The 15,880-nt window shown below is 38.1% G+C and overlaps 1 protein-coding gene across 5 annotated transcripts in view; it reads left to right on the top strand.

Annotated features, from left to right (window-relative positions):
* Window positions 1-12,946, top strand: part of BIVM (basic, immunoglobulin-like variable motif containing) — a 33,966-nt gene extending 21,020 nt beyond the window's left edge. For 3 of the 5 annotated variants that reach the window (XM_036297341.1, XM_036297340.1, XM_036297344.1), the window contains 6 exons: window positions 497-601; window positions 819-913; window positions 7,240-7,372; window positions 8,954-9,040; window positions 10,190-10,286; window positions 11,281-12,946. In XM_036297341.1, coding sequence (XP_036153234.1) covers window positions 497-601; window positions 819-913; window positions 7,240-7,372; window positions 8,954-9,040; window positions 10,190-10,286; window positions 11,281-11,574 — 811 coding nt within the window. In that variant the 3' untranslated portion in view covers window positions 11,575-12,946. The remainder of the gene's footprint in view (window positions 1-496; window positions 602-818; window positions 914-7,239; window positions 7,373-8,953; window positions 9,041-10,189; window positions 10,287-11,280) is intronic. The other 2 variants (XM_036297342.1, XM_036297343.1) reach the window with 2 other exon arrangements.
* The last annotated feature ends 2,934 nt before the right edge of the window (window positions 12,947-15,880 follow it).

Genomic DNA, 15,880 nt, shown 5'->3' with positions numbered 1-15,880 from the left:
TAATTTGTTGGTATCTAAACTCCCATGCTATTTGGTGTTGCTTTTTCTTTTTTTTTTTTTTCTTGATCTTTCTTCAAAGCCTTTTGTAGAGGGCTGACTTTCAATAGATGGTAGCGAGGGAGCTGCTCTGCTGCGTAGGAAACCCCGACCCAGAAGCAGGTCGCCTACGATTGGTTCAGCACCAGGTTCCCCACGAACGTGCGTTGCGTGAAGGGCGAGGGGGCGCCCCCTTTCCAGCTGCACCCCGTTTCTCAGGGCTTTTTCTCTAATGGAAGGTTTTTAAGGATAGGTTTTTCGTAAATTGAGGAAAAACTACTTCATTTTGTTTTAAGTCTTTTAGCTAAGATACGTGTATGCATTATTGTTGATAAAATAAAAATTAAAAATATTACCAAAATTCTTTGCAAATCAGACAGACATATTAACATTAACATGAGGCAGGTTATATTTGCATATGGTTGGAATTGTAAAATGAAAAGCAGTGTTTCTTTTGTAGTCTTCCACCGATTACCCAAGAAGAAGCATTACATATTTTGGGCTTTCAACCCCCGTTTGAAGATATTAGGTTTGGCCCTTTCACTGGAAACACAACACTCATGAGGTATGAAGCCCTTGCTTGGAGACATATTTTATTTCTAGTTCTATAAAATAATAATGCTGCAGATGCATGTTGATAGTAAACCATGTGTGCAGCTGCCAGGCCCCAACCTGCAGTAGATACACCAAACTTGGGCTCTGCCTGAATTTCTCTAGAATTGGAATAGTGCCATCTTTATTATGGAACTGTTTCTATGAGCAAATCTTCTTGTTATTTTCAGATGGTTTAGACAAATTAATGACCACTTCCATGTAAAAGGATGCTCGTATGTTCTATATAAACCTCATGGGAAGAATAAAACCGCTGGAGAAACTGGTAGGTAAACATATAGAAGATTAATACACATGTACATGCATGTGTATTCATACATGTTTAAACCACCTCAAAGATTAGCTGTTTTGACTATGTAAACACTAAACACAGTCTGTTACTTTTATGTCTTTTTATCTGAGGGAGAAATTATAATAGTAACCTGTAGGGCACTTTTCAATATACAGTTTAATATTTTTCTTTAAAAATGTTTTATTAACTTTTAAGGAGAGAGGAGGGGAGAGGGAGAAAGAGAGAGAAACATTGATGTGAGAGTGAGATATCAATTGGCTGCCTCCTGCACATCCCCTACCAGGGATTGAGCCCGCAACCAGGGTCTGTGCCCTCATCAGGAGTCCAACAGGCACTGTTTTGGTGCACGGGACAACACTCAACCACCTGGCCATACGGTTAGGGCGACAGTTCAATATGTTTAGCTCTTCTCATCTTTACATGTAGAGCTCTTAGACTTGTAAAGTATGCAATAAATACTGCTTTAATACATTATATTGTTTGGGTCCAGGGGGTGTGTGAGTGAATGTATGTGTGTGTGTATTTACGCACACATATGTGTTGGTAAAACTCAGAAAGCAGCATGGAATTTGCAGTTCCTTTTCCTAAAAAGGAATGTAAGGATTTTAGAGTATTTGATGTTATACCTGCATAACAACAGGAAAATGGACTGTGAAAATGACGAAGTTCTATTATGGAATAGTCTTGTACATAACAGAGTAATGGAGTTGATTTTAAGGATTGTTTTAGGTCAGTGATGGCGAACCTTTTGAGCTCGGCGTGTCAGCATTTTGAAAAGCCCTAACTTAACTCTGGTGCCGTGTCACATATAGAAATTTTTTGATATTTGCAACCATAGTAAAGCAAAGATTTATATTTTTGATATTTATTTTATATATTTAAATGCCATTTAACAAAGAAAAATCAACCAAAAAAATGTCATAGGTTCGCCATCACTGTTTTAGGTGCTAATTAAATTTGCATTATTTTACCGTCTCACACCTGTCAGAATGGCTATCATCAACAAATCAACAAATGACACGTGCTGGTGAGGGTGCGGAGAAAAATGAACCCTCGTGCACTGCTGGTGGGAATGCAGACTGGTGCAGCCACTGTGGAGAACAGTATGGAGTTTCCTCAAAAAACTAAAAATGGAACTCCCATTTGACTCAGTGATCCCACTTCTAGGAATATATCCCAAGAAACTAGAAACACCGATCAGAAAGGATATATGCACCCCTATGTTCATAGCAGCACAATTCACCATAGCTAAGATTTGGAAACAGCCTAAGTGCCCACCAGTAGATTTTAATGCTGTATTTTCCCAGTTTTATTCCTATCGTCATTTTCCTATTGCAATATTTGACTCCTCACTGTTTCTTTCTCTATGTCTATTTTCTGAAGGATGATTGATTTCCCTCCCCCCTCTGGGAATGTTCTTATCTTCCTCTTCAGTAATCACTGGTCCTGTGCAAGCCCTGCTTTATCTCTGAAGCTTTTCCTGCCACTTTAGAAGCCGATTCCTCTTAATTCCAATAGTAATGATTGTTTGTGTCTGTCTTGTGGCATTTGGCACATTAGCCCTTATATCATGTTGTATCTTTTTAATGAGTCTGCTCCTAGATCACAGACTGCCCCTAGTAACCCTATGATTCCTTATGTTGCCCTGTGACCTCACACAGGTTACCCTAGAACAGTGGTTCTCAACCTGTGGGTCGCGACCCCTCTGGCGGTCGAACGACCCTTTCACAGGGGTCGCCTAAGACCATCCTACATATCAGATACTTACATTACGATTCATAACAGTAGCAACATTACAGTTATGCAGTAGCGACGAAAATAATTTTATGGTTGGGTCACAACATGAGGAACTGTATTTAAAGGGCCAAAAGGTTGAGAACCACTGCCCTAGAACTTCTGATTGTATTCAGAGGAGTGGTACGTGTGTCAAGCAAAAGTCTTTTCTGTTCTCTCATTATGGAAGAAAGAGTTGCAGAATTAGGCTTTTCTTATTTGTCTCTGGGATATGCATTAGCGAAAACCATTGTCAGTTGTTGCTGCTCATTTAAAAAGTACCTTGAGCCGAAACCGGTTTGGCTCAGTGGATAGAGCGTCGGCCTGTGGACTGAAAGGTCCTAGGTTCGATTCCGGTCAGGGGCATGTACCTGGGTTGCGGGCACATCCCCAGTGGGAGATGTGCAGGAGGCGGCTGATCGATGTTTCTCTCTCATCGATGTTTCTGGCTCTCTATCTGTCTCCCTTCCTCTCTGTAAAAAATCAATAAAATATATTTTTTAAAAAAAAAAAGGTACCTTGAAATGTATCTCCTCTTTTTGTTTCAGTTATTTTTTAAGGACCATTAGGCCTGGTTTCCACAGTAGACTTTATGTTTTCTGGGGGACTATGTTTCTTTGATTTTATAACACCCCCATTCTTGCTGACATGTTCATTTCCTCAGCTCACTCATGGAATAAAAGTAAAATCCAGGGATTTTGACAAAATTAACAGATCTTGCTGTTAATATGCATTGAAGTATGTTTTCCAGAGATGCAATTACTTACAATAACAGTTTGTGTTAGAAGTTGTCAACATTAGTTTCAAACTATTGGCTCCCTTCTTATTTTTTACTTATTATTACTATTACTATTATTATTATTATTATTCACTTATTATTATTCAGGCAGCTTTAAACTGTTGGTTCACTTAGCTACCAACATTTGTGCCACAGAAGTCTAGATTCATTTTTAATCAGCTAGCTTAAAAATTATGCTAATGTTTGTGCATTTTTATTCTTCCAGTAGGTATTGTAACTCATTGTTTTTGCTTCACAGAGAATAGCTACCTCTGCCCAACCCCCAAATAATTCATGCATCTCCTCATAGGGCCACGGCTGCCAGCTTCCTGCAGTGCATTAGCGCACCTCAGGTGGACTTCGCATTAAGTTTTCACATTCCCCATCCACTGGTTTTCCCCAATTCATAATAGACACAAGGCCAGATAAATCTTTTTAATGTGCAGAGCTAATAGATCTCTTTCTTTTTAAAGAGCTCTCCAGTGCTTGCTTAAAACATAAATACTTTAGCATCATTCAAAGCCAATATAGGTTGGCCTTCCCCTGCTGTCCTCCATTTCCCAGTTGTATTTAAAATATTTTCAAGGGAATAAGAGCCTTGCAGGAAATTATGTTGGTGGATTATAAAATCTGGTTCTTGTCTTTCAAGGTGTAAAAATATACTCTAATAAGTTGTTCTAGAGTTCTTTATAGTCCTTCTATAGATGATCAAGCTCTACAGAAGAAACTCATACTAAACTCAGTGAATATCAGAATGTTGGTATATTAACTTAGAGTGATAAACGTAATATCAGAGATACCAGAATTCTCTTGTTGGCTGATTAGGACATATACTGCAGGCCAGCTAACTCTAGATGTGTTTTTGGCCTTTCTTTATACCATACAAATTAGGGCTGTACATTTTGTAGTGGCTGCTTTGTTGCTTAAATTTCAGATTTTTTAGATATACTCTGGTCTGGAGTGAACATTGTTCTGAATTTAGTTTACATATGTAACACATTTATATGTCTTGTCCTAAATGGAATTATTTTATTGGATGACCATTTGAATGCATTAAATACTGTATTTACTATCTTTTATTTCAAAGGATGATCTTTTTATGACTTTGCCCTGAAATTCTGGGGGTGCCTCTCTATACTGTCATACTCTGTATTTTAAACTAGACTACTTGATGTTCTCTGGTTATATCCCTCCCCTCCAGTGATTTTGGTTTTCTCCTCATGCTCTTTCTTCTGCCTGGATTGTTGAAATCCTTCCACTTCAATCATTCCATCTTGGATGCCACCCCTTCTTGATTCCATAGACCTGATGTGCACTTTCATCTTTGAATTGCAAACCTTTATTGTGGCACTGTCTTATTCTGCCCTATATTAAAGTTACTTGTTTTATCCTTCCTATGAGGACAGCTTCACATATTGTGTTATTATTTGTTTTTTGTTTCCTGTAGTTCCTGATATAGTTAGTAGGTGCTCATAAATTGCGTACTGAATTAAGTTAAATAAGATTTCCTCTTAACTCTAGACTGGTGGCTCTCAAAATATGGTCCCTAGACCAACATCAGCATCACCTGGTACCTTACTGGACATGCAAATTCTTGGTCCCCATCGCAAACTGACTAGGCCAAGCACGATTGATCTGATGTTTAACAAGCCTTGCAAGCCCAAATTTGAAAACTGCTGTAGTCTTTCTAAAAGGTGTTATCTTTATCAAGAGCTTGGAAATCTGGAATACATTCCAAGACATTAAACTAATTGCTAATCCAGTGCCTACTGCAAGTACCTACTTCACAAGACTATGAGGGACTTCAGAATGAGACAGTGTCTGTGAAAGATACAATATGGTTGTTGTTTACTTCTGGATTGTTCTGTCCCCTAGATTTCACTTCCCCCATATCCTTCTCATCTTTTATGTTTCAGCTTAAATGCCATCACCTCCAAGGAGCCATCACTGAATATTAAAGTCTGATGCTTGAGCCTTCTTTTAAGCCAGCACCCTATTTATTTCACTTCAATCACAAATTTCCATCCATAATTATTTTATGGTTGGTGTCCTCCACTGGACAGTCAGCTCCATGAGGCCAGGAACCCAGCCTGTTCCCTCCAGTCTTACCAGTGCCTCACACATGGGAGGACTCAATAAATATTTGTCAAAAAAATAATTGCTAACCATAGTCACAATAAAGAAGTGAGCTGTTTTGTATTACATCTGACTTAAGGAAGGTGTGAAACATAGATTTCCATTGAAAAGTTATATACAAGTCCTTTCATTACAATTTTAGTCATTTGGGAAAATTTTTTATTTGGCATTTCCACAATTTTTAAAATATCTCGAGTTTTTTCCTAAACTGGTTATGTGCATAAACATTTTTTGGATTTATTGAATTTATGAATAGTCTAAATCTATGTACTTAAATTTGCTCACTATCCTAGAACCTATCTGCAAATCAAGTTCAGCTATGGAAATGAAATATTGAGTATCTTCTGAATTTTAGTTATTATTTTTCATTTAGAGCTTCTCTTGGGTGTCAAGTTTTAAATTGCCAGGAGAACCCCAAAAGAAAGATGTGTTTATCATTATGAAATAGAGATTTTAAGCAGAAAAGACCGCCTTGCCATGCATGTATGTTCTGATGGTGGGCCATGAGGCAAAAATCTATGGGAAAGATGGATGAAACCTTAGAGAAGAGTTTAAGACAGAAAAGTTATTGTATCTGTGGAACTCATAACTTGTGTGCATTGACCTGCAGTTCTTAGAGTTCTTTAGCTACTTTAGTGGCTAGAAAGTCAATCAGAGAAAAACCATGATTTGCAAGCTTTCATCTACTTCAACTATTTTTAGGATTTCCAGTTTCAATAGGCTATTTGTTAATGAATAATTTAGTTTCTTCTAGGGGATGCAGGATACTGAAATCTCAGTTAATGGCTTTAAATGTTCAGTGCTGGTAAAAAGTTGTTGCTTATGGTAATTCTTTTGAAATTAGCTCACAAATAATATAGCCATGGGATGTATACAAGGAGGAACAATTATGAGAGGACGCCCTGGTACTTACTACCTGTCTGCCTCTACTGATATTCTTATCTTGTGAAAGCTGCTCCTCCAGTCCGTATAACTTTTGGAGAAAGAATAAACTGTATGTTAGTGAGAGGAAGTTTCCATATTTGGAACTTTATCATCTGGAATCTATATTCATATATCTCAGTGGTCATCAAACTGGGATGTACACACTGTAGAGCTGACCATTGTGGTAAGGAAAGAACATACTAGAATGTCTATATTTTAATCTAATTTAAAATTCATACTTTTTTTATATCTTTAAAAAAACACGTAATAGTACAGTAGTATATGCACAGAGTTTATAAACAAAAATGCTTGTAATGGGCATGTTTATTCAGAAATGTCTAGTGACAGATGTACTCAACCAGAAAAGTTGAGACCATTACTATATGCACTAGGTATATATGATAATTAAATTTCATAGACAAGTGTGTGTGTTATTAGAAGGTTTTGGTAAGCAAGGCATATTCAGTTCTTTAGTTTGCTATTCTGTTTTCCTGTATTTCAGTGTGAAGGGTGAAGCTGAAAATAAATTCATTAATATTTTTTTGGTATCATCAGTAGCTTCTCATTTCCCCCCAGCCATGTCAGTGTGTTCCCAGTAATGTCTTCGCTGTCTTTCAGTCGTTAACTCGTCCTTTGAATAAAGCATGGATAGTGCTTCATGGTCCTTCTGTCTTTGTTTTTATTGCAGCTTCAGGGGCCTTGTCGAAGTTAACTCGTGGATTAAAAGATGAATCCATGGCTTATATTTATCATTGCCAGAATCATTACTTTTGTCCGATTGGCTTTGAAGCAACCCCTGTTAAAGCCAATAAAGCATTCAGGTAAGCATTTCTGTATGTTACGTGGATACCTGGCCATAAAATGTGTTGTAGAAAGCATTTAAGAAATATTTAGTGCTTAGAAATTGGAAGACTTAGTGATTTGCTTTCCTTATATGAAATAATATTATTCTGTAAACATTTGCGCTTATTCTTTTGCAGAATTGCATTTGATTGAATTCTGTTTATTTCTTTGACAAAATTATTTATTTAAAAAATTAATTTATTAAGCCGACTGAATTTTAGTACTCTTTCCCCTCCTTAGCAAGTTTTCTTCATGCTTGGTTGATATAATGCCAGGATAGTAAAAAGCAAAGGAAGAAGAGTCCTATTTGAGAATGGTGAAAACAGAGGCCATGAATACTTTTAGTAAAAGCATTGCTAGGCATGGTTTTCTTCACCCAGCTAAGGTTCTGTTTTCGTTCTGTTTATTTTTTGCATACTTGAAGAGGAAGAAGAGGTAGCACTCTCCTCTCAGAGAGGACTGAAACTCAGGCTGGGAGAATGTGGCTTGGTCATCAGGGGATAGGATGGGTTCTTTGAGACTGGACGCCATGTGAACTTTGTATCCCACTCAAGGCATTTGGAGTTGGGCAAGAGTGGAGGGTTGTGGGGGGATCCTGAGACAGGCAGGATTGAGCTGGGAGAAGCAGGATGTTGGACATAGAATTTTGTGAATGTTGGGTAAGAGGAAAACTATTTGGTTTCTCCAAATCCTGAAATGTTTTATTCATCTCTCTGGAGGTGAGGAATGTTGTTTCTTATGTGGTTTCACCCTGCAATGTCACCTTATTCCAGACATCTATCACATGCAAAACATGAAAAACTAGGTACTTCTACTTTGTACCCTATGGAGGAGCATTTTCCACCCCTACCTGATCTAGTAATCACCTGAGATGCTCTTCAAATTGTGAAAATCCTTGCCTGTGCTCCACTCTTTTTTATTTTTTTAATATATTTTTATTGATTTCAGAGAGGAAGGGAGAGGGAGAGAGAGATAGAAACATCAAGGATGAGAGAGTTTCATTGATCGGCTGCCTCCTGCACGCCCCCTACTGGTGATCGAGCCCCCAACCTGGGCGTGTGCCCTTGACCGGAATTGAACCCGGGATGCTTCAGTCCACAGGCTGACGCTTTATCCACTGAGCCAAACCAGCTAGGGCTGTGCTCCACTCTTGACCTATCTGAATTAGAATTTCCCAGGGCAGGATTAGGGCATCAGTATGTTTAAAAGTTCCACAGGAGAATCGCTGCTTTAGGGTTTTATTTTTAGGATGCCTTTTGAGACTTTTTAAATGCCTAGTAAAAGAAGAGTAGCTGAAGAATTCTCAGAGCATGCTAGGATTTCCCCCCCTGTTTAGATGCTGAGAGGTAGTATATGTCAACTTTTTTAGCCCTAGATTTTATAGAAGTCAAGACCAACATTTAATTTATGCTTTTTCTTTGTGTTCAGACATTTGCTCAATCCCAAACTCCAATATCTATAAACTTTAATATGTCTTTTATTAATATGTAATTGAAGCACTATTTTCAAGTGAGTAAATGACCTTTATTAAACATACTGTGAATGTATTTTAAATCTAGCAGGGGTCCCCTCTCACCACAAGAAGTAGAATATTGGATCTTAATTGGAGAATCAAGTAGGAAACATCCTGCTATTCACTGTAAAAAGTATGTTAACTTCTTTTTTTCAATTTCTGCTGAAAAGCCTGTTGGAATATTGATTGGTATACAATCCATAGAATCCATAGTTTAGTTTGCAGAAAATTACATCATAACAATATGGAGTCTTCTAATTTGTGAATATAGACCAGTGATGGCGAACCTTTTGAGCTCGGCGTGTTAGCATTTTGAAAATCCCTAACTTAACTCTGGTGCCGTGTCACATATAGAAATTTTTTGATATTTGCAACCATAGTAAAACAAAGGTTTATATTTTTGATATTTATTTTATATATTTAAATGCCATTTAACAAAGAAAAATCAACCAAAAAAATGTCATAGGTTCGCCATCACTGATATAGACTATACTTCCATGCAATTAGAGTTTTAACTTCTCTCCTGCAATATTTTGTATTTTTCAATATAGATTTTATGTATATTTTGTTAAAATTTTCTCCTAAGTGTATTTTCTGATGCTATTGTAAATTGATTCCCCCCCCCCCTTTCTGTTATTTTCTGACTGTGTACAGAAATATAATTGGTTTTTCTGTATAGGCCTTAAATCTTGCCTCTTTGTCAAATTCACTTATTAGTTCTATTAATAGTTTTGCAATACAAAGCAGTTTGTAATTACTTTGGATTTTCCACACAGTCATATTGTTTGTAAATAAAGGCATGTCAATTTTAAGTGTTTTGGAAGTGCATTTGACTCTAATTAAGAAGAAAATGTAGACTGTTTCTACTTTAGCCTGCAGGATATTGTCTAATAGGTTGATATATATTTATTTCATAGGGAGACTAACCATTTTTAAACTGAGAACATTGACAATAGTTGCATATACAGAATTGTCATAAAAACAAGAGTTTATTAGAACTTGAACAATCCTGAGATAAACAACTTATTGCCACAGTAATATTGTAGACTATTGCTCATGTGAAAAGTTTTTCTGCTGAAAAGCCTGTTGGAATATTGATTGGTATACAATCCATAGAATCCATAGTTTAGTTTGCAGAAAATTACATCATAACAATATGGAGTCTTCTAATTTGTGAATATAGACCAGTGATGGCGAACCTTTTGAACCTTTTGAACCATTACAGTGGTATTTTGTTACTAAAAAGAAAATTGTGCTTTATATTCTTCCTTCTTAACTATAGGTGGGCAGATATTGTTACTGATCTGAATACTCAAAATCCAGAATTTCTAGATATCCGGCACTTGGAGAGGGGACTGCAGTATCGAAAAACCAAGAAGGTAAGAACACCATTGTATGTGAAGGCATTTCCCAACTGGCCAAAATGCAATATTTTACTCTAGATTATAAACAATAGAAACCCAGTTTAGAACATTTTCGACAGAAAAGTGAAAATTATTTTAAGAACACATGGGTATGTTAAAAACAAAAGGGCAAGGAGTGTAGCCTGGATTCATAAGGGCCTGGTACCAGGTAAAAGAATGTCAACAGAGACCAAGTAGATAGTCTGTAATTCTTTTGGAAGTTATATGTTGTTGGCTTTTTGTCTGATTACTTACTTCCTGATGATGATGATCATCATCTTTATGTCTCTCTTTGAGATGTGCAGTCTATACTGAGATTGGCCTGCCTCAGGCCTAGTTCCGTAGTCTTGGCGCAGCTTGGCCCTACACATGGCCAGGGAATTGCCAAATCTGAGGTGTTCACTCCTGAGCCCTATTAACTGTGGCCTTGGGGAAGAGCCATGTATATAAACAAGACTGCTGTGGGTATTTCTCAGAGAAAGGTAGATTCTATGGATTACAGCCCATTGATATAATCCTACTAACAGAGGAAGAGTGTGTAAGAGGAAGAGGAATGATGGTGTTTAGGCAGAAGGGGAGGCTATCGTGTATGTGAGTGGCATATGAGGGCAAGGTGTTTTGGCTCCTTTGTTTCCTGATTAACTGTCCAAGGATTCTCAATAAAGAGGCAAAAGAGAAAAGACTCAAGAAACTAATCCTTTCTGTTGGTGCAAATGGGTGACTTAATGCATTGATTCAGGATATTCTTGACTTTCTTGACTTAGTATGTTACTATCAAATATTGACAAGGCTGTGGGCATTGTTATAGTTCTGTAATGACAGCTGGTCAGGGAAAATGCAGGACAATGTGATCTGATAATGTCTGAAAGAATATGTACTGTTCTGGGCAGATGAAGGGGGAACATATAAGGGAATTCATAGGAAATTCATTTCCCATCATTTTCTTCACCCAACTTTTTTTCCTTCTCAGGTTGGGGGAAATTTGCATTGTATTATAGCATTCCAGAGACTTAACTGGCAAAGGTTTGGCCTTTGGAACTTTCCATTTGGAACCATTAGACAAGAGTCACAACCTCTAACACATGGCCAGGGAATTGCCAAATCTGAGAGTGAAGACAATATCTCCAAGAAGCATCATGGGCGCCTGGGCCGGTCTTTCAGTGCTAGTTTCCATCAGGACTCAGCGTGGAAAAAGATGTCCAGTATCCATGAGAGAAGGAACAGTGGCTACCAGGGTTACAGTGATTATGGTGGGAATGATTGACTATGCTTGGGTACTGAAAAACTCCTCATGTTACACAATGGTCTGTACAGGACTGTATTAAGACAGTAGAAGATTTTATTAAGTCAACTTAAAATAGGAACAGATCTGGTGGTACAAAACATAACCTTGTAGTTCTCCAGTAAATAAGCTTGTATATGATTCTAATGGGTGATTTCAGCTATATAAGCAGATAAGCACAGACTATTGACATTTTACATTTTAAGGGTATATAAACATGCTGGACAATTTAACAAACTCCAATACAATTACGTATACACAAATACAAATTTACTTAATAACATCACAATTTGAAATAGCTAAGCTTGACAGGATTTATTATGACTTGATCCCAAGACTTTTGTTGCAGATAGTTTGATTCCTAAGGTACCATCTGCCCTTAAAAAAAATGGGGCTATTGATTTCTAGTTTTCTGTCATGGTTAAAGCTCATTTAAAATTATTCAGTGAATTTAGTAATTCTTTCCCTTATAGCAGTATCTTGCCTGCCTCATTTGTTTCCTGGTTAACTTTCTCAGGATTTTCAATAAAGAGGCGAAAGAGAAAAAGACTCAAGAAACTAATCCTTTCTATTGGTGCAAATGGGTGACCTAATACATTGTTTCAGGATATTCTTGACTTTCTTGACTTGCTATGTTACTATCAAATATTGACAAGAACTTTAGGTCTTGAAAGACTTCTGAGGTCTACAATCTGCTTTAGGCATTGAGTAAAAGAACAAGTGGCATCCGTAGTTTCTATATCCATGGTAATCTGTGAAATGAGATCTGGTATTTGATTAGTCCTTCAATATGGAGTCATATATTGATAACAGCATTAAAAATGCATTCAGAGGGCAACTATCCATATTCCACACTCTGAACTGTTTTCTTTTTTAAAACATTAGTTGTTTGAAGCGAGTGTTAAATAGCTCAGAAAGTGTGGATTTCATATATTTGAGCTCCTCTGTACTTACTGTCAATTTTTCTTGTGAAATCAACCCGTGACTCACAAAGGATTAGGATCTCTTGTTCTTTCATTTCAGAGGCTGTTCCAGAACTCAAATCAGTAACTTGATTATTACAAGATGCTGAATATGTTGGTAACCATATTGCAATACATCTCAAGGAGAAGGCTCAGATTTTTATTTTTTAAATATTTTTATTTTCTCTTTTGAATTTTATATCCATTTGTCCACTCAGACATGTGTAAGCCTACAAAAGAGGATATATATTATGAAATGGTCATTTTTCTGAAGGGAATATTTTGCTTGAAACGCAGTGGACTGAAAGAGATTTGTAGGTTGTTGATTTTGTTACTTCATACTGGAACTTTTTCGAAGTTTTCATCAAATAAAGTTTTGTTTTCTACTTTTATTCATGTGAATGTTTTAACCTTTGTTTTAGGGTGTTTTCTAATTTTGTTTGAAGTACATAATTTGTCAATTCTGTCTAAGTAGTGTGTTAAAAGAAACCATCTCGTATATGACTTTTTAATTAATGGAATAATATGCATTGACTATAATTTTAGATTTCTATAAGACTTTATGATAAGAAATTAGAAACTTAATTCTTATTAGCTTGAAACAAATGAAGTTGTCAATTTTGTATGTCAAACGTGGTTGAATATCAGCAATTTAAATTAGTTTGAGTATTTCAGAGATGAGAAAGAGCCAAGAGGAAATGAGACAAATGCAACATAAAATAATGAATACAGTGACACTAATAAGTTTGAGTTATCAAGAGCACACTGAAGTTTACAGAGACATTTCCAGAAACAATCTGCACGTTACTCCACGCTTCTCTTTCAGTATTAGTAACATTCCTGTCATATTTATTTTTTTGGCCAAGTCCTCTTAGGAGTGTCCACAGAAGCATTAAGGGTTCAAATACTGGCTCTGCATTTACTACCTGTATCATCTTGGGGAAAATTAAGATTACTTTTTATGTGCTTGTTTCCTCATTGGTAAAATTGGGATAATAGTATCTATATTATAAATTGTTTTGAATAATTACGTTAGTACATATAAAGTGTTCAGAACAGTGCTGTATAGGTAGGAATTGCTATTTAAGTGCTTGCTATTACTCTAGAAGATGTGTATTTTGCTGTTCGGAAACTTGAGAGCCCATTAAACAGCATCTCAAGGAGCTAATGGCTTATAAAACAGATAGACACCCCTTAGTTGCTAATCCTTCAAAATAATATTTTGTGTTTGAAGAAATGTGCTCTGGTTTTAAAAACAGTGATAGTATTCACATGCCCACAATAGCTTATTCCGCGCCCCCCCCCCAACCCCGCCCAGCTCTCAGTAAAAAAAAACATGTTCATTTACATAAAACCCTGAAACTTTCTTTTCCCAGTACTAGTCCCCATCCTTAGGCCAAGCTGGTGCAGTAGCTATGACACTTTCCAACTTGCCTTCTGGATGCTGGCAGGGCTCAGGCAAGGTGCTCTAGGATGTGATGACATTCCGTATCTCAATTTTACCCATAGCATTGTCTCCCTTAGCCATTCACTTAACAAACTGGGCCCTATTATCCACTGGTTGTTTCATGTTAAATCACTGACCTCGGAACAACCCCAAGAAGATGGTGGCATCTCCATTTTATTCACAGACTCTCACTGGTGAAGAAACTTGCCTAAGATTATAGCAGTGGTCGGCAAACCGACTTCTGCACATGGGCCACAAAGTTTCAATCGCACTGTATGTGCGTGCCCGCACGTGGTATTTTGTGGAAGAGCCACACTCAAGGGGCCAAAGAGCTGCATGTGGCTCGCAGCATGGTTTGCTGACCACGGTAGCAGGGGATCTCAGTTTGCTAGGGCTGCCACAACGAAACACCACAACCTGGGTGGCTTAAACAGCAGAGATTGGTTTTCTCACAGTCCTGGAAGCTGGAAGCCCAAGATCAAGGTGTTGACAGGTTTGCTTCCCCCTGAGCCTTTCTCCTTGGCACACAGATGGCTGCCTTCTCGGGTGTCCTCACGTGGCGTTTTCTCTGTGGACGTTCCCCTGGAGTCTCTCTGCTTCAGACACTGGTCAGATTGGGTCAGTCTCACCCAACGGGCCTTATTTGAACTTCATCCACTTTGGAAAGTCTCTATCTCCAAATCCAGTCACATTCTGAGTTCCTGCGGGTTAGGACTTCACCATAACTTTGGAGGGGAACACAGTTCAGCCCATTATCGCAGGGCTGTTATGTAGCTTGGGTGGGATCGGGACGGTGTCTTCCTGCCTTGGGAGGAAATTCATCCCGCTGGGTGCAAGGGGCGCTGCAGAGCTTCAGGGGAAGCTGAAGAGGTTTTTTTTAGAAAATAAGATGGAATCCCTGCTAAGTGTCAGGAGTGGGGATATAACAGTCAACAAAACAGTGCTTGGCCTCAATAAGTTCACAGTCTACTGTAGAGGGAGACAAAAATCGAATAGGCAATTATATTAATCTCTGTAAAATACAACGAAGGCTGATTTCTAGGGATTATCTGCCGTTTGATTCTGAATCTGATTGCAACAGTTCAATTCTGAACCAGTAGGGATAAGCTATCGTTTATTTTTTTAAAATATATTTTATTGATTTTTTTTTTTTTTTACAGAGAGGAAGGGAGAGGGATAGAGAGTTAGAAACATTGATGAGAAACATCGATCAGCTGCCTCCTGCACACCCCCCACTGGGGATGTGCCGGCAACCAAGGTACATGCCCTTGACCGGAATCGAACCCGGGACCCTTCAGTCCACAGGTCAACGCTCTATCCACTGAGCCAAACCGGCCAGGGCAAGCGATCGTTTATTGAGTATCTACTAGTGTAAGCACTTGGCATACAGTCAGCTCTGGTCCCAGCTAAGATCGCCTGCAGGCCTGGCGTTATCCCAGCTACAGGTGAAGAAACAGAATTTCTGAACTGTTCCCGGGACTATAATGGGGTGTGGTCGGCTCTGAATCCTGGCCTGAGGTCTCCAGAGGCATTGACTTCCCGGGAACGCACTTGGCAATTCATTTCTCCTCATTTCTGACTTACAAGCGGCGGAATACTAAATCTTAAATGCCAGAGAAAAATAAACTATATTTCCAGGGTTAAGGCTTTCAATCTTATTACCAGTTATCTAGTGACTACAAGGTTATCCAACAAATGTTAACTTAAAAACGCCAGCAAAGCATCCACCTTTCTGTTGTTGCTTCGAGTGAAACATTCTCAGCATTAAGCGTGTTCACAAGTCCCTGGCCGGGTGGTTCAGTGGGCAGGGGCGTCCAGCCTATAGTCCAAGGTTGCGGGCTGCATCGCCCTCAGGGCACAGACAAGCAGCAACCAAGGA

The sequence above is a fragment of the Myotis myotis genome, unplaced genomic scaffold (genome assembly GCF_014108235.1).
Source record: "Myotis myotis isolate mMyoMyo1 unplaced genomic scaffold, mMyoMyo1.p scaffold_m19_p_3, whole genome shotgun sequence".
NCBI lineage: Eukaryota > Metazoa > Chordata > Mammalia > Chiroptera > Vespertilionidae > Myotis > Myotis myotis.
Note: the sequence above shows the minus strand (reverse complement) of the source record. Positions and strands in the feature narration are given on the sequence as shown.